General features: G+C 41.0%; 1 protein-coding gene across 1 annotated transcript; it reads right to left on the bottom strand.

Annotated features, from left to right (window-relative positions):
• Positions 1–14,579: 14,579 nt before the first annotated feature.
• LOC307257415 (carbohydrate sulfotransferase 3-like) lies at positions 14,580–19,502 on the bottom strand. The gene is made up of 4 exons (XM_080036642.1): positions 19,080–19,502; positions 17,030–17,192; positions 15,773–16,318; positions 14,580–15,507 (listed from the first exon to the last, which is right to left on the bottom strand). The coding sequence occupies exons 2-4, from the start codon at positions 17,107–17,109 to the stop codon at positions 14,811–14,813; spliced, it is 1,323 nt and encodes a 440-aa protein (XP_079892768.1). The 5' UTR covers positions 17,110–17,192; positions 19,080–19,502; the 3' UTR covers positions 14,580–14,810.
• Positions 19,503–23,240: the final 3,738 nt, after the last annotated feature.

The following is a 23,240-nucleotide window of genomic DNA, read 5'->3' as shown; positions in this document are numbered from 1 at the left end:
TTTCTAGTTTTCTGACAAACTAGAGAGACTGGTTCCTGCTGTAGTTGCTAGACTGGATTGACCCCATAGACTTACATGTATAGTTCAATACTCATTTTGGTAACAACCCGACTTTGAGGGCAATAGAGTTGACTTCCAGATCTTGAGTCAAGCTATTCATTGTAACTGCTATTCATATGTCAATTAACTGAACATTTAAAGTGGACATGAGCGTGGATGCACCCTATTCCCTTCCTGTTCCTGGCCCAAGCTGTATTCAGTATCTAGAGGCTATAGAGGTCTGATAGGGTCCAGGGGATGGTCCCATTTGTACCGCTGTCTATTGATGATCTAATAAGGATTATCTCTTCCAACACAATCTAAGGCTAATTTAAACACAGAAAACCCAAAAACCACAGTTCTGTTATCTCCTGGGAAAAAGGTGACCCGTACAATTAAAATGAGTGGTGGGCAACTGGAGGAGTGGGAGTTCAGGTATCACAGGGAATAATTAATGAGAGAGGTTAAAAGTCATTAACCTCCAATTAGGTTCTGTGGTTACAGCAATGTGAGTGACACCGTGGATTCAAAAAAAGGCTTAAATAAGTTTCTCCACTAGGAAGATGTTTTTCATTTGGACAAAGTATTACTGCATTAAAGGTGGAGTCAACCATTCTGGAGAACGTGTTGTCAAAATCACTTTTTGTCCAAATCAGTGAATATTTCCTCACAATCCGCTACCTGTTCGTAGCCTGGGCTTTGTAAATTGGTATGGAAACAAAGGAGGCCCATTCCAACTAGCAACATAACTGTTGACACCCAAATAAATTCAGCACACCCTCTGAGTGAGGAGATATTACTGATTTTGTGATTTTAACAATAATCGTTCTCCAAAATCGCTGACTCCTCCTTTAACAAAGTAAATGTATTACCAACGTATTAAATTGATGATAAAAAACAAGCATCTTATTTATATTTTCTTTTTTTCTGAATTGTATTCTCCCATTTGTCTTCCCATCTTGTGTAACGGGATAACATGGCAGTGTTCCTCTTCTCAGGAGGATCTGGAAACCAAAAGAGGAAGTCTGTGCAATGTCATTATAGCCTAAAGGTGTTAAGCTTCTTTTTGTGAGTTTTTAGTACATGCACTTAACCTTCAATCCCCGAGTCACAGCCCCCTTTGGGCGTATTACCCTTAGAAATATGTCTCCTCTTTTCTCTGGTCTGTGAGGTTCCCCTGAAAACTTGTCAACGAGACAATGTGTATAGGAAGTGAGAGATAAAGTTGCGGGGCTCTCCTTCTGTGCAGTGTTTATTTGCTGTGTCAAGGATTGAGAGATTACACTGTTTCAACGCGGTAAAGGCAGGAATCTGGTCAAGCATTCCCTCGGGCTAAAAACATCACTTAAAGAGGCAGAGGAGGATTACTGACACCTGCATTAAGGACAGAAATCCTGACTTGGGCCCATTTGCTGTGAGTAGGGGGGTGGGGGGGGGGGGGGGGGTCGTCATCAATCATTTGTGTGGAGAGGCTGTTTTCAAACTGTAGGGGCTTTATTTTGGGCCGAGGAGACTAGAAACTTTGCCAGTACAGTATTAAATGTTTTTTTCTCTTTTGTGAACACCTGTGGTGGAATCCCATCTGTTATCTAAACACTAAAGTCAGTATGAGACTCCAACTTTCTCAGGACTTAGGTATACATTCATTTGTATTAAGCATTTAACTTATCTATTGTATTGTCATTTTTTGCATCCATTTTTTTACAATGCAAACTAAAATTTATATACTCACCTTACCGTCAAATAGGATAATAAAGAACTAACTAACCAACTAACTCTCAAAAAATAAAATAATCACAAAGAAAAATCATCAAAACCTCACATTTAAGACAATGTAACTATACAATATGTTTGCATAAAAAACATGTTTTAACCTATTATCAAAAAAGTTGACAATAGATTAAAAAGAAAGAAATTAAGGTTTTATTTTACGTGAGACAATACAAGGAACCACAAAGTGATACCATACATAAACAGACACACATAAAGAAATAAAATAAAATAAGAAGAGTAAGGTTGAATGAAACTAGCAGTTGCAGTGCAAAATTAAATATTTCATGTGCTTCTTCTTCAGTCACTTTTCAAACTCATACCCCCAATACATTTTACTCTAGACCATTCTTCTTTCAGGTATAATTTTAATGGGGACAGATTTTTTTTTTTTATTGAATAACTGATCAATATACAATAAGTTTTAGCTGTACTTTTTTATATTGCTTTAATACCATTTATTTAACATAATTTTTTGTAATATAATATATTTAACAAGCTCTGCAGATGCTTTGTGTGTAACGTGTATCTGATGTCAGATAAATGTAATTTGCCTCTGAGATGCAGTGGAATAGAAGTAGAAACAAGTGGCATGAAAATAAAAAATTTAAGAAAAATTTGTACCTCAAATGTTGTACTTAAGTACAATATTTTAACACAGTGTACACTACATATTGGAATATATTTGATCCATACATATATTATTATTAGGCATCTCCTGTCACATTTGTATTGTATATAGCGCCGCCCACTCAAGAGGCAGCGGTAGGGAAGGTAACACTAACCCTCAGGCTGTCAACAGTGTGATTGATCACCAGCAGATAAACATCAGATCAGCCAGAGAACAGGACAGACATTGATCCCCAGAGGAAGAGAGGCCGTGTCACACGCCGGCATATACACAAACCTCAGTGAAACATCTGTCAAAATACCACAATGACAGAGAACTGTACCTCAGTGACTAACATGGGAACCCACAGACAGGCTGTCAGATGATTTGGATGCTGGTAGATGGCCAGAGATTGCCATTCTTTTTCCATTATTTAATTATAAGGAAACATTTTAATAGTAGACATAAACTGATCCATAAAAGTTTTACTGATCAGTGTAAAAAGTATAAAGGGGGAGAATTAAAGGTGCACAAGTAACTTTGGGTGTGTCAGAGAAGCGAACATTTACTAAGGTATATTCTCATAAACGGATTAACACACTTTCTTCCAATAAAAATTGGATCCCTGGAAAACTGTTTGAAGTTAGAAAGCTACCTGAAAAGTTACTGTTTCACTGTTGTTGTTGTTGTTCACAACAAGGGGGCCCGCATCTAACCTGAAACTGCATAGTGCACCTTTAAAGAAAGAGACAAATAGACAATTTTTATCATATTTCATGTAGCGGAAATGAACGCTTGCCCTAAGGCACTCCAAACAACAGAAGAGGCCGAAGTATCCTTTGTCGTTCTTTTTAGCCGCCACAAAAAAATCCCTTGTGGCAGTTTGGAAACAAACAGAACAGAAAAACCAAATAAGAAATGTGTGTTTTTACAAAAGGTCAATCCAAACTATGTAACTAGTCACATGAAGCCCCTCTCACCTGGCTGGGCCCTGGAAATGTTTTTCCTGTCATTAGCTACAAGACCTCATGCGATGCCATACTTAAGAACGGAAGAAAGAGAGCAAAAGAAAATGAATGAGAAGTGAATGGTCAGTCTGACAAAAGGGGGCCAGCCTTGCGTCGACAGGAAGAAAAGCATTAGCGCCCTTTATGTGCACGGCAGCGGATTTCCGTGTGCTACACTGTCAGTGTATTTTTGCCCTTAATTAAAACAGTCACAAGTTTCATTGAGCGGTGAATCAAAGGGTGGCCACACCATAAAGCAAACTCAACTCTGTAACCCTGACTGTGTGTGTGTGTGTGTGTGTGTGTGTGTGTGTGTGTGTGTGTGTGTGTGTGTGTGTGTGTGTGTGTGTGTGTGTGTGTGTGTGTGTGTGTGTGTGTGTGTGTGTGTGTGTGTGTGTGTGTGTGTGTGTGTGTGTGTGTGTGTGTGTGTGTGTGAGCGTGAGCGTGAGATAGTGTGTGGAGATTGGGAGTCAGACTTTAGTGCACACAGGGACTGGGATGGTGGGGATTTAAGCCGTGCCCATTCCCATGGTCAGTCACTCAGAGTTGGTCATTACTGTCCTGTCTGCCGTTGAAAACACAGCGATTAAGCTTTTAATTTGGGGGGAGGGGAGACATTAACCATTTATGAACTTCCTTTGTCTCATGGCTTATTTTCAGTATGTCACTGAAATAATATTCATTACATCAAGCATCGATCAATTTTGAGATTTTTGGGTAGGCCTATGTATCTCCCATAACATGTCTTCTTTCATAGTTTAAAAAAAAGGTCCAAAGTGTACATTTAGGTGTTTATTTTACTAAACCTCTTCTGTTTGTGTCTGTATTCCTATACAACCATCTTTAACAAGCACTATTCTGAAGAATTTCTTCATATGTTGTTAATTGTCTGATTTATGATACATATTGCTCTAAAAAGAAACATGCCGATAATGCATATTTTAGACCTGTAGCCTATCATAAAATTAAAAAAATGCTCTATCCAAAATCTGTTCTGACTTTAATATGTTGTAAAAAATAAAATGAAGATGTAACTCTGCCTTTATCCAACATCTAGATTTTATATTTTTAAAGAGGTGCAAATGTACATCTGTAGTTAGATATTGCCAAATTTGCATACTTATTAAAACATTTCCCAAAACATTGTCACACGAAAAAAATATTGTTTAATGTAAGTAATCCACTGGCAAAGTTTCATGGTGATATCCTTAAGTTAAAATGTGTAGGCCTATCCTATTCACCTGCAGTGTCTCGCCTTAAACCAATCCCGCTCTTTTATTTTACCAAAACAAATAGTCATGTTGATCCACCCCACGGTGAACCAGAGCAGGCTTCTCCGATGACAAAAACCCCATCGTCTCTCAGCCGAATAACACAGGCCGGACAATAGCAGACTGGACTGAGGCAAGGGGAAAATGCTTGCTCCACTTTGGCCCGTGTATGGGATCTCCTCTGTGCTGCTTTGTCATACTCTGCCTCTGGATCAGGAGAGCACCCGATCCCTAACGGCCTATTGACCCAACACTTTCCACATCGTTTCATTCCCTTGGTGGTGGAAGGGCCAGACCTGCACCTACCACCAATACCCCCTCATCAATTATAAATTCTCCAATGTTTAGATAATTAAAAATGCAACATAATTTTTTTGACTCCCACCATAAGACAAGCCCTCCGTGTCTTTGTTAGGGCGGGTTGGGATTCCCCTCTCGTGTTCTCTCCAAGGGGACAGTTTCAAACAGAACGGAGGCCATGAATTATGCAGGGTGGATACATAATGGTAAAAAAAATTGCTACGCATAGCTCATGCAACTTGAGAAGGTTGGGCCAGCCGACTGATTGACAGTGGGGTGCAGAGGGGAGGACATAGTATAAGGTAACAGTGATGTCTATAGAGTCTTCTGTGGGGGGCTGGCTGTGTGCTGATCTGGATGGGGTACACCCATCACTCAGGACGGAGGTGCACTCAAGAGCACTGGTATTATGAGAGGAAAGAGTGACGTCATGCTATTGATTTTTATTCCACTACAGTGACAACTGAGGTTCGGACAAATTAAAAGATCATTGGGTAGGGTACCACAAGAGACTTTATAAAATTGAGACACTGCAGGTGAATAGGATTTTAAGGGAATAATTTTGAGATAATGACGGTTAAAGATGGTTGTATAGGAGAAATGAACAGACGCAATCAGACCAGGTTTAATCAAATAAACACCTAAATGTACATTTTGGACCTTTTATTTAGTATGAAAGAAGACATGTCATGGATGCCATATAGCAAAAAGTTTCTAAATTGACCAGTGCTTGGTGAAAGCTGTGTCTTGCCTTAAGTAAAACAGAATTATTTCTAAAATCATGTCTAGAAAAGACTGCAAGAGTTGGATACAAGCCACCATTTTGGATGTAGCTTGATACATTTTTAATGAAGACAGTGGTGGCAGCAGTGACGGGATTGTATTGTCTGGCAAAGCTGACATTCCCAGAGTGAGTTTTAATCCCCGACTCTGGCACCTCAGATAGACCTGGAAGACACACACTGTTACCTTTTGTTTTATGTCAGTCTAACATAACCTGGCCGCCTGTGTGAAGTTCACTGGGAGATTAGGGAGTGAATAGACGGGTTTAGTGAATGTCACAATATCATACAATATCAATTTCTGTTGAGGAAGCTGCCGCTATCAGTTTTGTGCTATTGGTAGCATGTTTTCTGCAGTATTTTACATGTTGGATTACAACACTGATTCAAACAACATTCAAATTCTGGTTGATAGAAGTTGAATAAAAAATAAATATTAAATATGCAGCAACTGTATAGGCACCGAACAATGTGTGGTCGACACAAAAAAAAACATGGCATAATTCATGATACAGCCAAATTATACTGAATGTCTCATATCACTACAGGATAAGTTGGTATGATTTACTTTTTACTGAAGTTTAATTGAAGTTAACTTAAATTATTTTATTGTTACTTAAAACATGTGCTCCAGCATGTTTATATGAATATAACATAGTTTAATACAATGGTATAAAATAATATAATTTATCTTTTTAATCAATACGTAGGACTACTGTAATGTATATACTTCCACACTGGATACCCATATTTCAGTCAACAATATTTTTGTCAACAAGCGTTCTCCAGAATTCGCCACCTGTAAGTCATTTATTGAGTGAGTGCAACTAATTATCCAATAATTTTTTATTACAAGGATGACAGTTTTGTTTTCATCCATCTGAAGCAAAGAAAGGATCGATTGTTATAGTGATCTGCCTCCCTTCACAGACCTAGTGCCATAAATTCATGCAAAATGTCTAAGACACCAAAAAATACAGAGCATTCAATGTTGCAGCTGAAATGGAATACAAAATAAAATAAAAATAAAGACATTTCCATGACATTTACTCTGGATATTGAAGTCCTGTGTGATGGCACCAGCATAAAAGTGATGCGTGAACACAAAAAAATGGGGGTAGTTTGTGGTGAGCGTTCCTGCCGTTTGTTGTCACTCCACTCTCTGTCACAATGATGGAGTGTCTGTCTGACAGGTGCCGTGATTTCCCTGACCCCATTGTATTCAAACAACACAGGCTCCTCACACAGGAAGAGCACAGGAAACAATGGTACAGGTGAGTCGGGAAGAATTTCCCCTCAAGGGCTGCCCACCTGACTATTTTTGTGAGAACCAATTTGATTTTATAACTTAGGAGTAAGGACAATTTTGGAATGTGGGGACATTTTCGCCTGTTGTCACTTTAAGACAGGCTGTTACTGTAAAGGTTTGGGGTTATAGTCAATTAGTTTTGAGGGTTAAGGTAAGGGGCTACGGAAGGCATTATGTCAATGAGTGTCCTCACAAGTATAGCCGTACATGCGTGTGTGTGTGTGTGGGTGGTGTGTGTGTGTGTGTGTGTGTGCATGTGCGTGCACGTGCATGCGTGTGTGTTGTTGACTCAAACTATCAAAATAACAGCTGCTTTTCACAGCTTTTAATATTGCTGTACCAACATTTAGTCTTTCCCCACTAGAGGGTGTCCACCCCTCTGGTCAGAATCGTTTTTTGGAGAGCAGAAAACCAGTGTTGTTATGTGCTCGTTGGGGTAAAATCGTACCTTGTCCTCCACACACCCTTCCTCCCCATATTAAAAACACAAGATGTTAAACATTAAGATGTTTTCAGATGCTCTTTTGCTCATATTGTTCCATGAACATTTTAATTGGTCTTTATCTGTAGTGCAGGTGTTGTGTTGTACGATAATCTTAGGGGATCTCTCTATTCTGTCCAAGATGAGTAAGTAAGGGGACATGTGTGTTGAGTCCAGCCCTGCCTGCCATTATTTGCGGATTAGTGCTGGCCTGCACCCTCTTTGATGTGGACATCTTTCACACTTCCGTTCCGTTGAGCTCTAGGGATGCGGTGCTTGGAACGTTGATTCTAACAATGGATTGAAGGCATAAGCAGGAGTCGTTTTCTGCTTTGTCTTGAGCTGCAGGAAAACTTCCTGTAATGAGGAAGATAAAATATCGGCACAATTACCGCTGCACATGTGAGCAATCACCTGAGAAAGGGCCCATACACATGCAAATGCACATATGCCCACATGGATATAGAACATACATATATGCATTTGCCCGTGATGCAAATGCAAATTTACTGTACACACACACACACACACACACAACTAGTCATGTTTTATCACTTCCGAAGAAAATACATAGACTTACATTCATTTCTAGGAGACTTACCATAACCAGTAACCCTAACCTTAACCTAAACCTTAGTCTAACCACCAAGTCTTCACACTAAATCTTACTTATATACGTAATGGGGACTTCTATTTCTTACTCCAAAAGTCCCCACAATGTCACTGTAAAAAATGTCCTCACAACCTGAGTAATACACGCCAACAAACAACCAGACACACACACACACAAACACACACACACACACACACACAGACAGACAAGAGATAAGTGACATCCCGTGGGGTCTACTGCCCTCTAGAGGACACACAGAAAATAACTGCATCATATTTTTTCACTGTCATATTCTGTCTTTTAGTAAACGGTAATCATCCAGAAATCATCACCTGAGGTCACTATTACAACAGCAGTATGTTTAAAAAGCAAGGTTTTCCTTCTTATCTTAGCTCATCTCATCTTACGGTTTTAGTTTTAAACCATGTTTTTTTCTTCTTTTAGAACAAATTCCTTTTTGGGGTGTTCACAGAGCAGCCTATCTTTGCATGGCGGGCGTAAGGCGTAGTGGAGCCACCGTACAGAGACAAACACAAGGCTTCTTTCAGGCACAGCAGCCTAAGGCACATGAGGGCACTCAGTGTTCCACCCCAACCACAGGATTTATTTACCTTCCAACGAGGGGCAGCCAGTAAGAGGAGATGGAGTGTGCTAAGGGAAAGGTAGGGGTAGGGGTGCTGTGTGTGTGTGTGTGTTTGTGTGTGTGTGTGTGTGTGTATGTGTGTGTGTGTGTGTGTGTGTGTGTGTGTGTGTGTGTGTGTGTGTGTGTGTGTGTGTGTGTGTGTGTGTGTGTGTGTGTGTGTGTGTGTGTGTGTGTGTGTGTGTGTGTGTGTGTGTGTGTGTGTGTGTGTGTGTGTGTGTGTGTGTGTGTGTGTGTGTGTGTGTGTGTGTGTGTGTGCGCATGTGTGTACTTGAGGGGAGCTGGACTGAAGTAGCATAGTGAATTTGTGACACTGGATAGCTTAAGATAGAAAGTGAAAGTCATGATCCCCTCCCCCCCTAAAAAAAGTCACAAAGCAGACACACACACACATACACATACACACGCACACGAACGAACACAAAAATAAACATTCCATTTCAGACACCGATCAAGAATCCTGCTTGTGTTTATCTTTCCAAAAACAGTCCTTAACTGTCCAAATCACTACTGGGATAAGACCGACCTCGGTCTTATCCCAGTAGTGATTTGGACAGTGGGATGTTAAAGAGAGGAGGAACATGGATCAGAGCCAAAAATAGGTCAATAAGTGCAGGGTTTCCTGTTTCTTTTAGCCCTCTCCCTTCCCTTACCTCCACTCACACAGCACAAGTAGAGTCATTCAATCCGTGTGTGCATAAAAGGATACTTTGTGCATCTGTTGGTACAGTAGTTTAACAGCATGACAGTCTAAAACCAGTGTCACCATTCAAACAAGCCGTGCCAAAATTCTACCTTAAACTGAGTCAGAAAGTGAGTCATCTACAAGGGTTACAGGCAGGTTACTGTGCCTTGATTTAATTGTACGTCCGTCATACAGAACAAATCTATTTACAAAAATCAAGAAAAAACTAATGGCAGGATTCATGAGAATTTGGAAAAAACTAAGTCATGAGCCACAGGCGACCATAACACCCACTATAACTGTAGTTCCATTGTGGTGAACAGCTGCACTTCAGCTGTCTTTCATTATCACAGTTGCATGGTGTGTAAAAGGTTTGACTGGAATTTCAATTACAAGAATGTAAAACGTTGTAATTTTCAGAAAACAATGTTTCAGGGGCACCCCGGTGGCTCGCCAGTTGAGCACTTAAGCTACCAGTAAGGCAACAATCCTTGTCTTGCTTCACCTATCCTGAAACACTCAAATGACATACATTATGCCAAATGTGGGAGGTTTGTGCCCATACAGTATGTGTACAATCCCATGTCCATGTTTGTTAATGTTTTTGCTTTTTCTCATAGCTTGTGTGGCATGTTATTTTGAGAGCTCAATTTCTTGGACCCCACTTAGGAAAAGTGATTAAAACCCACACGTGATGCTGAGTAGCAGCCAGGTTATCAACTGCCTAGTCGTGAACACTGATTTTAATGCTCTGAATGTGTAGGCTATAGGTCTACTTCATATCATATCAGCAGTTCTTGGGTTAATAACAGTTTACCCAATGGAAGCTTACTAAATTAATCCGTCAAACAAACTGAGTTTAGCTTTTAGGAAATTATTTTCACAAAAATATGTTTATCCAGCGGGCCAAACAAACATGTTTTTGTTCAAAGAGTTGCTGTGTCAAAATATATTTAAAAATTCTTTAAAAAAATATTTGTCAAGTCAAACTTGTGCTCTTTTCAGTAGCTGCCTGTTTTCCTCTTTTATTTTGTTGTGATAAGTATTGTGACAAAAGTGTGTACCCAGTCTTAGTTCATAGTGGACATGTTCATACTTGTGCATGTGGCTGGTAAAAACACACAAAGTGGTCTCCAAACAACATCTTAAGGAAAATGTGAGGACTGGGCCAGAATGGGCTCTTCAGTGGTTTATCACTTAGACATTTACTTTTTTTGCAGTATAGTAACATCTGCCCTGTTGCTGTGGGAATATTCGGCATCAGGGAAAGGATCTGGGGAACATTCAGCTAGCTAGACCAACAGCTGGGAACTCTAAAGTAGCTTTCTCTCAGCTCGGCCGTGAAACAGACAGAAAGAATGCAGACTTGAATGGGCTCCCTGTTTTCTGCCTTATAGCAATTCCCACTCACCCTTTTTGGGGGTGCCTGGCAACAGCAGCCATTGGGGATGTAGTGCTCCACTGGGAGAGTGCAACTGTGTAAACAATGCCGCTTTCAATCCTCATTTTAACCACGTCGTCCTCAGCCTCAAAGCATTCCAAGGCGTTGATAAGACATTGATAAGAAAGGAGAAATATGTGTGGTGGAAGAGGAATGCCAAAGTGTTGCCTGTGTGTGTGCTGTTTGCTGTGGAGTATGTTTTTTACTGAAAAAGAGATAAAAAAAAAACACAAATAAATTATTATACTTCTAATGTCTTGGTATAGTGACCTTTACACTCAGATTTGGTCATCACTATGGTCAGTTTTCAATTAAAAAAGTTAACAAATGTATGTTAAACATGAAATACAAATGCACACACATTGTTCATAACATGATGAGAATACCATAAACACAGTTTTTGGGCCAAACAAACAAACAAACACTGTTGTGTTTGGCAAAAACTCCAGTTCCACTGCTGGACAGTTAATGGGATTTTCATACAGAGGAAGCTTGAGGAATCAACATTACCGGTGTCTTACAGCACTCTGTAACATGAGAGAAGAAAAAATGTTGAGCAACGGATCCTTGAACCGCTGAGAAATCATTTTACTCTTGGCAGAGGCTGAATTTGCACATTAAAGAAAACGCTGAAAGCTACATGGCTCCAAATTACTATTGTACTGCAAAATAATAATTTTAATTATCATTTCAATAGGAGAAACTCACAAATGTACATCTGGGTGATACATTTCAAGTTGCTAAAGCACAATCTGTGCTTGACCCTTGTGAGGGTGAAAAGGATCACCTTCATCGTAAACACTGACAGCGAGTCGTTGAGGAAACTCATTACTTTCACAACCTGTTAAACCCACTGCCTAAAGGCCAGGACACACCAGTCCGACTACCCGAAAATGGAGACTGCCAATTCAGGGAGCTCCAGTCTTCCCGTCGCGGCCGAAAAAGCAAAGAACACACCAAACCGACTGCTGACTTTCCGTACGCTCTGCGCTTGCGCGGGACGTAATGTCTCCATAACAGCAAGCGGCGCTAATCTGTATTGTGGCCCAAAAAAATACGGAAGCCAGAAATGATGGGACGGCTCTCTTGACCATAAACATAGATAGAAATACGTATTTATATTTATGGACCATAAAGAGCACCATTTTTAGCAGAGAGTGTCGAGCATGGTGTCGAGCAGTCAACAAGGGTTGATGCATGTGAGTACTCGCTGAACGAAACAAACAAACACATTAAAACAATGGCTAACTGTTGTTAGCTGTTTGTGCTACCCGCCTCACTTCCGGGCTTCACTGATTCGCTAGCCCTCCACAAATCAAATTGCTCCAACTGAAAGACTGCCCGCCGCCGATTGAACATAAGAAGCCCGACGACATCTACGACGACCGATTTCACGGCACACACCAAACAGATTCGTGTCCCCGCTCCCTCCCGACTCTACGACGGCGATTATCGGGCCGGTGTGTCCTGGCCTTAAACCAGTCAGTTCCATAAACTTTCCTCTGAAAAGACTGTGAAGCTCTGTAGTGTGCTTCTTCAGAGAACGTAGTCAGCTTGAGTTCATCTCAGTTGAAATGGTTACCCAAGGTTACAAAACCTCAACAAAGCATCAAAACATCCAAAGAGATATTGTAGTTGTAGGTAACATGGAACTCAATGTGAGGAGATGGACTGTGTATTACAAGTGGAGTCAGCGATTCTGGAGAATGCTTGTTGTCACCGATTTTGACAACAAACATTCTCCAGAGATACCTGGATTTAAAACTGGAATGTATGTTTCTCTGTTCAAAATTGTGCAATAAACATAAAATTGAGAATAAAAAAAATTAAAAAAATACATTCCTCAAGCCGCTCCTGCAGCATGGATGGCTTGACACAAGCACTGCATTTCTTTAAGCGACATGAACAGACTGAGTATGGATGGACAGCGGAAAGTTTCTGTTGACCACCAGAGCAGTAGACTTCTGACTGCAGTCAGATTTAGGACAGAAAAAATAAAGACTGGAGCCTGGACTCATGACTTGCAAGGAAAATTGAATTGCCTCAGGTTTTGAACTTGTAAAAGTGTGCCCTAAATAGACACACTGCATTATAACTGGACCTATACATTGGAAGGACTCGGTCTCAGCTATGCAAAAGTATATAATATGTAAAATATGCACTATTAACAGAACATTAGAAGAAAACTGTTGGAATACAATGGTATTTAAATAGTCAGCTTTCAGAGACCTTAAAGATTTTAAATTAACTTGCAATTAATAGATGAAGAATTGTGACTACACTTCTACTGAATGAACTGAGGTTTGAATTGAGATCTAAATAACAGCTCTGCTACTGATGATGATTCCACAATGAAAACATTTTATTATTTTAAGTTGACAATAGCATACGTTCTCTATTAAGGCTGAAGCTAAAACATTTATCTTTATGACTGAGGAATAACTGCAAAAGTGTAATTGCTGTTGAATGATTCATCTGAATCAGTCGAATACATATACTCACTACACCCATTCTTTCAGCTGCACTTGGTATTTCACAATATTACGTTTGGCTTGAATACTTCAGTAGTAGTGAGTCTGGGAAACTCAAAGCCAGCCAGTTGTAATGTATTCCTATTCATGTTTTAAACACCGACTTAGTATATGAACCCTCTAGAATATATATGTACCTCCAATGCATATCCCTTTCCATGAGCAGTTTCGGCCGTGCTTTAGCCAAGCAGAGCACAATGGCGCCATTGAACTAGAGTCACAGTGGATACCTTTATATACCATCAAGAGTGACAGTTAATGCAACAGCACCTGGGTTTCACTTAAAGGGACAGGCCACATTAATACACATATGCCACATATGCACTTCTAATATATATATTAGTTGTCATCGAAACCATCAACATGTACATTTCTCACAACTAATAGCTTCAAAGGGTGAATACTTTGAATTTCGCAGATAATTTATATATTCATAAATGTATTCTCCATTGAGCTGGAAAGTGAATAAAGCAGTAAATGCTATGGCTACTGGCTTTTGGAAAAAAAAACAGCACTTGTATGTGGAAGACACATGTAGGTATCTGAAGAAAATCTTTAGCACTACATTTCTCATTTCATGTAACCTCATTGATATTCTATATCCGTCTTAATTGTTCCTTTGTCCGTCTTTTTTCATTGTATTTTGCAGTGACTCCTGAGTTACTGTACATTAAAAGAGAATAGCTTTTAATGGCATTTGGTTAACTTAAATATGATCATTCTATATTTTCACACACAAGCTTTTGGGAAACAAAGAATGTTGCTCCTCTTGAAAATGTAATCCTTCATTCACTTCACCTGAGTGGAATATGTAAAGCCCTGTAAAAGCACGTCAGGTCTAGTCTAAAGTGATTTTGTCAGTTTTCTGTTGATTCTTGTGCAGACTTCAAAACAGGTTGAACTAGTCAGTTATCATGCACAAGCGTCACAAATCTTGCGAACAGAAACGTCCTCTCTTCCAGACACACAAACAAAACACAAACCACATCCAATTTCACTTTCACTGTAGTTTATCCCTTAAAATCTAGACAAGATCAACTATCAAATTTGACATAATAATCTCTCTTAAATCGGTATTGACATCTTATACTTGAGCGCAACATAAAGCTTGAACACCAGGCTTCTGAGTGAATACTATATGCAAATAAATACTTCTCTTTATCAAGTGTCTCTTTATTGTTTCCATAGGGCACGTCATTGGTGAGTATAAATATTGTTTTATGGCCCAAGTCTCACTGTCACCAGTAAAACTTTTGGTGTCGTTTATGGCATCCTTGCTTGCTAGTTTTGGTCTGCGCAATAATGGCTTTCTCCAGGCCCCCCTTTCCACTTTAGTAAAATTTCTTCTCCTCAAGCAAACTGATGGACTTATTGACCAGTGTCTTTTCATCATCCACCAATCTGTAACCAAACAGCTTCATGGTGGGTCCACACACTCTCTGCACCACCTGGGCCAGTGTAAAAGGAATGTTAAATCTCCATTTCTCTGCCTGCTCCGATGAGTTCTTCTGGGTGGAGTAGATCCCGCTGGCTTCCTGCGTGGTCTGGGTGTTCCTCAGAATCCACTCCCTAGCTTGTGGACTAAATGGTATCCCCGTGAATCTATACATCTCCTCAGCTTTTTGCATAGGGTAGCGGGCAATGTCCTCGTAACGCACCAACATGTAGCGGCTCCTCAGCCAGCGCGGTTGGCTCAGTCCCACCTCTGCAGAGGTCCTTATATGGTCGCAGTTTCCTTTGAGCTTCTTGACCTCCTCGTCATCTTCAGGCACCTGGCCGTCCCGCGCCCAGGCCTTCCACGTCTGGTACTTAGTGGAGAAGGCCACCATGCGCGAGGCTAAGATGGCCCGTGGATCTCTGACCAGCTGGATCACTCTCACATCCAGGCGAGGATCCTCTAACAGAGGCTGCAATGCGTCCAGCTGGCGGACACGGACAGTCTTAATGGCGTGGTGTTGTTTGGAAAAGCAGGATTCAGATGCTAGGGTCAGGTTCAACGGCCCACATCGGCGGGTTCTACAGTGATACCTAAGACAAAAGTTGTAGGCATTAATGATACCTATATAAAAATAGCATTGTTTTAACTGATGGTCTTCTTTGCAGTAACAGGCTGATGATCAGAGGAAAAAAACTACTGTTTCATTAACTTAATTTAACATTTTAAAATAGGTTTTTTAGTGCTAAAGAAAATGCTGCCAGAACTTGCAGCCCCTCCATCTTTGCAACTCTACCACAGTTCAATCATCCAAGCTTGATTTGTAACAGTGAGTAACATTGATAATGTGTACAATACCTCTCAAAAACATCTTTGACGACAGGACTGCAGACAGGTTCGTCACAGAGCGATAAACTGGACTCCCTGCGGAACAGAGCTGGGGTGACGTGGTCCTGAGGTGGGGGTGAGATGAACTTCTCAAGAGGAGAGAAATCACACAGGAAGAGCGCCTGGAGAACGTCCCGGTAGATTCCCGCCAGCACCGTGCCGTTGTTTGCCTCCCCGGCCATGGTCAGCATGCGTTCCACGTGCCACAACGGCTCAAACAGGTAGAACATGTTGTCCCCGTGCTGGTTGAAAAACTCCCCCACAAACGAGGAACCTGTCCTTGTGGTGGCCAAGAGTAATATGTGCTTACGACCACCGTTGAAACTGCGTGTGCCTAAATCCTCTACATCCTCCTCCTCCTCTTCCTCCTCAGAGAGACTTGAGTAATTCCCTTTCGCACCTGAGAGCAACTTTTTGAGCATCGCCAGGGAGCCATTTTGTGTGGTGTTGCTGTAGTCCAGTGGTGTCTGGGGGGTCTGCTGTGGAGTCTGCCTCTGAATCAGCTTATCAGACACCCTTAAGAGACACATAGGATTGATTAAGTAAAATTAACAACAGACGGAGCAGCATAATACATATAGGTCTGCGTTTAGTATAATTCATGAATGGATAGGCATTTATTACCAGTTGACATTGAGCTACTGTGTGTTTTTTACCAGCTCAGAGGATCACAGCCGTGGCCTAAATTCAACTAAAGTAGTCATTTGATATTAAGTATATGGGCTTATCAAATTTGTAATCGAGAGTACGGTGAGGAGATTGGTAGCACTTGTGTGTCTGTGTTATATCAAAAGATACAGCGAACAGTTGGTCATCTTATCTTAGCATAAAGACTGGAAACAGTTGGCAGAAGTTTGACTCACTCTGTCCAAAGAAAAAAAGGATCCACTCCTCCCGATTAAGAAATAGTCTGAATCAAAACTGCGTAAAAAATGTCTACATTTTGGTCTTTTGTTGGATTAAACAGGAGAGATTCATGTGGGGTTGTTATTCAGTGAGGTTTAGAGGTGCTAGCGGTATGATTTGTTTAACCTTTGGACATAGTCAGACTAAACGTTTCACCCAGAGATTTCCGCAACAATTTTCCAAGAAGGTACGACTCCACCCAAAGGATTTTTTTGTATTTGACCTTTATTTAACCAAGTTAGGTTAGGAATAAAGTTCTTATGACCTACTGCATTACACCTCAAGCAAAGTCAAGTTACAGAAGACTCTTTATTCTCTTACCTTGACAGGATGTTGCTTTCCTTTTCAATGATGACCAGGGCCACGATACAGATGAAGACAATTGCATATTTGGTCTTCATTCTTGAGTCCTGGCTTTGTAACTGGTCTAGAGTCTAGTGTGTGTGTCGGTCATCTCTTGTCATGCAGAGGCCAAAGCTTCATTCTGTAACAAGAAAGGCTCATCATTAAATACAGTGTGAGAAAAAACTGATTATGTTATTCCTGGTTTAAAATGACTGTGAACGTATATCCCAATCCTGGTGTAAACTGTGTGTGACAGTGTTTAGTTTTAGGGGTGGGGGGTTGGGCAGGGGAGTTCGGAATGAAGAAGAAGACAGATGAGATAGAGGGGGTTAATGTAAAAAGGGCTGCTTGCAATGCCGGCAAACACAGCGCAACACTTCCACATGGCACTGAGTCACGAGTCACGGCCCGTACTCTGTAATTTCATCAACACCCCTATCATTTAAACATGAGGCCACTTTCAAAACTCAGGAAGTGAGTGTTGCTGTTTTGCACCTTTTTTACAGGTAAATACTTAAGTGTCATTTCTTGGACTTGAATATTTTCCCACATGACGTCACCACTACGCACAGGTTTCGACATGTTGAACTTGAGAACATTTTTTGATGCAATTGTTCATAGTAGATCCGTGTTTATATCAGCATGTCGATAGAGCATGGGGCAAGTCGGAGCATGGTTAAATTAAAAAAAGCAAATCCTTAGTCATTGACAATTGGAGTATCGTTCCCATCCTTTGGGGGCATTGCGTTACCCTGCCATGTTGGTGATAGACCCTTTGAACAAATGAACTATCTTGACATTAGATTTGTAAATTTTGTAATAGTGAATAAACTGTCTATGGATTCGCTTATTACCCCATGTTACTGAAACAGACATTTAGACTATGCACCCCCCCTTACACATACACACATACAGTACACACACACACACACACACACACACACACACACACACTCATAGGTCCATTTGGACCTGTCAAGAGAGTGAATCATTTCTACAAAGCATATCATTAAGGGGAAAAGACAGTTTCCAAGCCGATGTGGAGTGATTGTGTGCTCTGTAAGTAAATATCACCCAATTATCTGAGCTTAATACGCCATAGCCGTCAAACTGTCAGGATGTAGCATTTGAGCTGAGCACTTTGCATATTCAAGAGTCACTGGAGCGTTGGGCAAATCTGACTATCTGCTCAAGCAGAAACACACATCACTCTGTTTATCATCTCACTACAAATTACATTAATGGTTGCCTTCAAAGCCTCCGAGTAGCATAGAGACCAAGGAGGCTTACTTCCCATTGAAAGCTTTGCTGTTCATCCAGGGGTAAATAATTAACTGTTATAGGAAACATATAGAAAAACTATTTAATTTGTCATTTTTTAATGTGTAATTTCCATGTGGTTTATTAATTTTTGGACTTTGTACCATTTGCCATTTGGAAATTAAGAAAACCAACCCCTTTCTGGTGTGAGTGGGGGTGTGTGTGTGTAATGCTATAGCAGTCACTTAGGGGGAGGGGGCTTTCAATTCAGAAGCCCTTCCAACATACCCACCATTGAACAAGAATGAATACAGTCTATGACCACTTCTGCATACAATTAATCTGTGATTACCCTATATGAGGGTTGGGATGATTTTAAAAATTCAAAAATAAACATGGGAGAATGGTTAAATGAACCTCTCACATCTGTATTGGAGTTGCTTATTGATAACAGCGGATCTGAAGGTAGATAGGCTACCACAGCCACCATACTTGCACCGTCATCATTTGAACCTGTGCATATGAGTAAAGACATCGCTCATGCATCGTTTAACAGAATTGGAAATAGCGGTAGACTTTATCAGTATCTATCCTATCCATGTATATGGCGTTTTTACGCGCGTGGCAGCAGCATGTTTACAAGCTCCCCGAGGCGCCGGTGCCTCTGCAATGTTGTGCTTGCTGTTTTTCTATTTAGAAGGTTTTGAGTCATTTCCTTTCAGGATACATGCGATGTGGAGATGTGCAGGTAGCGGATGGTACGAACCTTTAGCTGATCTCCGTCCGCAATCGAGCAAAAACGTCCCAGATCTCGTGAGAAACCGCATCGTCCCTTCGTAGCATCTTGCTGCTGCATTGTCTCGGACAAGGACACAACACTGCTTCATTGTGTCCTCGGACGCGGGCTACTCTCCTCCTCTCCTGCCAGATGAATGAGAGGCAGCGCGGAGGCACGAGCGGCGTGCGGAATCGACCGCATTGGAACCGCGACAAGCGAGAACACTATTGTTTTTTTTGTTTTTTTTTATTATTTCAATATTGGGGTTACCAAAAAAAAAACGCTCTGCAAGAGAGGTAATTAAAGAATTTCCCGACAAACGCTGGACACAAGCACTAATTGGCCCGAAAAGTATTTTTCTCTACAAATATCATCACTTCAAAACTTTTCCTCCAACTTTCCCCATGTGCTGGAGTCCACAGCACGAGCGAGCTGAGTGCAGTCTACCGACCACGCTCCTTCTCCCTCCTCCCTCTCTCCCTGCGTGGGACATCCTGTGCAGGGCAGGCTGGCGAGGTCACGTGATCTCCCCAAACACTCAGCAATTATGTATAAAGATCTCCCTGTGTGAGGTAGTAGAGCCTGCAGAATATTGAGTCCAGGCCACTTTTCTTTTAGAGGAGGATGTGAATGCTGCAAGTGAAAGTAGTGTCAAATTTAAAACAGCCAATGGGCTATCCTATTAATCTAGTGTCATTGTCTATGTAATTAGATAGATAAGATAATGTGTATTTATCACAGGGAAACTGAAGCACACAAAGTCCCAACATCTGCTTCACCAAGAAATCTTTAGAGCAACGCAGTTTAGCATATATCGGCTACTGTACAAATGTCGTTCTTTATAAAAAAATCCTTTAAAAAAGGCTAGCTTTTTGGGGAAAACATAAATAATCACAACATACAATGAGATAATTTGGGCTTTCCAAACAGTGAAAAGAAGAGATTTTCTTTAAACTGGAAACAATGCACCTACTGATCTAGAATCGTCCTCAAAATCCTTCGGCTTCCAGTTTTTAACATTCAATGTAACTGTATCATTCATTGTGACTCCTCCTGTGACTTACATTATATACCAATACTGGTAGGGCATGATAACTTAATAATAATAATTATACATTTTATTTATATAGCACTTTTCTCTCACTCAGAGCGCGTAACTTAAGGCACTTATACATTGTAATCCTGTTTTTGGCTGCTTGTCACAATGTATCATTTATTCAATTCATATATTCTGTTGAATGTGTCTGAGATAACATGTGTTTTTCTGTGAGCTGACACAGAACAAGATTAAATAACAAATGTTGAATCTGCGGTCACACAGGAAGTGTCAGTCAGACGTGCATTCTCTGTACAATAAGGGTTAGGGTTATGAACATTTCCCCATTGTAATAAAGGATTATCTTTTCTTATCTTATAACCTTGTCATGCAGTCTATTTTAATTTTCATTGATTGGCATTCATCTTTTTGTCATGAAACAATGTATCTGTTACATCATGCTGTGTACCCTGTCCCACAGCTGTGAAAGATGTCTGGTGTTCTCTGAACTTTATTAAATATTACAAAAGACAAGCTTGTTTACACAGTATGAACAATTTATTTATTCTTTTCCCCATCGGAATACAATGTCCACCCACAGCAATAATTCCATAAAAATTCATAATGTTTAAAATGGTTTAAAATGCATGATTTAGTAATAGTTAAAAAAAAAATGAAAAAATAGTCGGATACTGATGAAAGCTACACAGTTTTTGACCATGCGTTCGACAAGCAAGATGTTCTTATGTTTTTTTAAGGAAACATTTTATGACAAAGAACATATTTGTCTTGTCTCTTCGCTCAAGTTGCAACTACTGTTAGTTGACTCCAACATGTGATATAGTTACGATAAAGAATTGGACTGAGTTCCACTACCACATCTAGTGTTGGGTCAAGCAGCAGTCCCTTTATATTCAACCCATTGACTCCCAAATTAAAATATTCACATTTAAACAACAACTATTCCACCAAAAAATGCACTATGTCTCTGCTTTACTCTTCTTGAAGATTCTTGAGGTTATATATTACTATACACATTTACAGTCCACCAGCAGTCGTTCACCACTTGGGGGCAGCAGTGTAAATGAAAGCAGATTACTGAAACAGCGTTTCAGATTTCAGGCTGTGAGCCCAGGAGCAGCACTGGCTTAGTTTAGGAACCATGGGCCAACATGATGTGCATCAGTATCAAATTCAAATCACCTATGGGGCACCCTTAGCTCAGTTGGTAGGGCGTCTCCCCCATGGGCCTCGGCCAGCAGCGGACCTGGGTTTGATTCCAGCCCGCGGTCGTTCTCTGCATGTCACTCCCCTCTCTGCCCCATTTCAACTCTGTCTCTACACTATCAATAAAGCATAAAAATGCCAAAAAAATATGTTTAAAAGAAATATATATATCAAATCACCTACAAGAAATATTCATTGTTTTTACAAATGTAATTGTTATTTTTTCACGTAAAAGATATATGCTGCCACACGGCCGGCCATAAGGGGCAGAAAGTAGTAATGCTTTCTAGGGCCCAGCCACTTGGGGGGCCATGGTCTTTGGAAGTCAACAAGAACCTAACTAAGATAAACTTTATTTTTAACCGAAATATTCACTTTAACCCTTAAACAGGCAACAGTGGAAAATGAGTTTCTAAAAATATTTTCATGTTATCACTCATCTCTTCAAGACCAAAGAAAAATATTTCCACATCAAATTTTTTTATACTTTGTATATTTTGGGTTTTACGAGTTGTATCTCCCAGGATACGTTGCCCTATTAAGGTATAAAAAAAGCCGAAATGGTAAAAATATAAATTTTTAATTTGATGAACAGAAATGATAAATTGTTGTTTATCTTGTCCATTTAAATTACAAATACTACTTTTTAAGTACATTTTATTCAGTTTTACCAATCTAGTTTCATCAAATTGGATCAGCCACATCCAGATGGGCAGGCTTGAGACGGTCCATAGTGACCCGCTCTAGCTTATCCCCCATGTCCACCACAAAGTTCTTGGTCCCCGCCTCCAGGACACAGAAGGGCCCATCATAGGGGAGTCTTCAGGGGGACCTGAGTGAAGGGGCTGGAGTTTCCCAGGGCAAAAGTCCAATGTGACGCGCCCATCCACAGAACCGCAGCGTCCTGAAGGAACTTTCCTGGGACCACCAGTGGCTGTCTGTAAACCAATTCAGCAGATGAAAACTGCATGTCCTCCTTAGGGGCAGAGAGCCAAACAGGCCAACAACCACAGGAGGCAGTCAACCCAGTTGCGACCCTTTAGCCATGCAGCTCGGATGTGAACTGTGGGCCTCTGTACAAGGTGAGGTCAGCCGGCATACCAAAACGGGCCACCTATGACCTGAGGAACGCCCAGTCCACCTCAGCGAATGCAGAGGAATGGCTTCTGGCTACCTGGTGGTGCTATCCACCATGGTGAGGAGGTCAGTGAACCTACGGGAGGAAGGCAGGGGGCCCACCAGGTCCTTTTGACCTGGTCGAAATGCCTCTCGGGGACCAGAATCGGCGCCAAGGGGGCTTTGGTATCATGTGTACCTTGAACACGCTGACAGGCCAAACTGAAGCTAGCCCAGGTCTTTACATCACTCCTGAGGCGGGGCCAGACAAATGTAACACCCACCAGCTTAGTATACGGCTTGTGGTCCACGAAGGCAGTGAAATGGAGGCCGTCCAACAGGAATGTAGGGACTTTATGGTGCCGTGTGCATGAACCTGGCACGGTGTCCTACTTGTGTACCAGTTTAATGGCTCCCTTTGTGGAAAGCAGTGCCCAAGGAAAGCAATGGGTGACAGGCCAAACTGTAACTAAGCAGGATTGATTATTAGTCACTGCACCCTGATCCTTTCAAACAGCTGCCACAGGTGCGTCAGAGGCTCCTCTGAAGCCGATGCAGGCATGATGCTACACTGTGCGCCTACAACGACCAGCAGCCACCAGCTGGAAATTATATATTTAATTAACAGCAGCTTACTTTCCCTGCCAGTGGCTTTGGCCATCCCTGGGCAGTTAAGTTTGTGTTTTGTGCCTGGAAGGCACTCCCCTCCCCCAACGGTTAGGGATAGGGCCTTCCAGGCAGCACTGCCCTAAGTATACATAAATATAGAA

This window comes from Ammodytes marinus (assembly GCF_949987685.1).
Source record: "Ammodytes marinus genome assembly, chromosome: 11".
NCBI classification, from domain to species: Eukaryota; Metazoa; Chordata; class Actinopteri; order Uranoscopiformes; family Ammodytidae; genus Ammodytes; species Ammodytes marinus.
This window is presented reverse-complemented; position numbering and strand designations above follow the sequence as displayed.

What these genes read in the sequence shown, in the direction of transcription:
- LOC307257415 (XM_080036642.1), bottom strand. Translation starts at nt 17,109, where the DNA reads ATGAAGACCAAATATGCAATTGTCTTCATCTGTATCGTGGCCCTGGTC. An exon ending in GAAAGCAACATCCTGTCAAG is followed by an intron (nt 16,319 to 17,029) that starts GTAAGAGAATAA and finishes GTGTCTCTTAAG; the next exon opens with GGTGTCTGATAAGCTGATTC. An exon ending in GTCAAAGATGTTTTTGAGAG is followed by an intron (nt 15,508 to 15,772) that starts GTATTGTACACA and finishes CTTTTGTCTTAG; the next exon opens with GTATCACTGTAGAACCCGCC.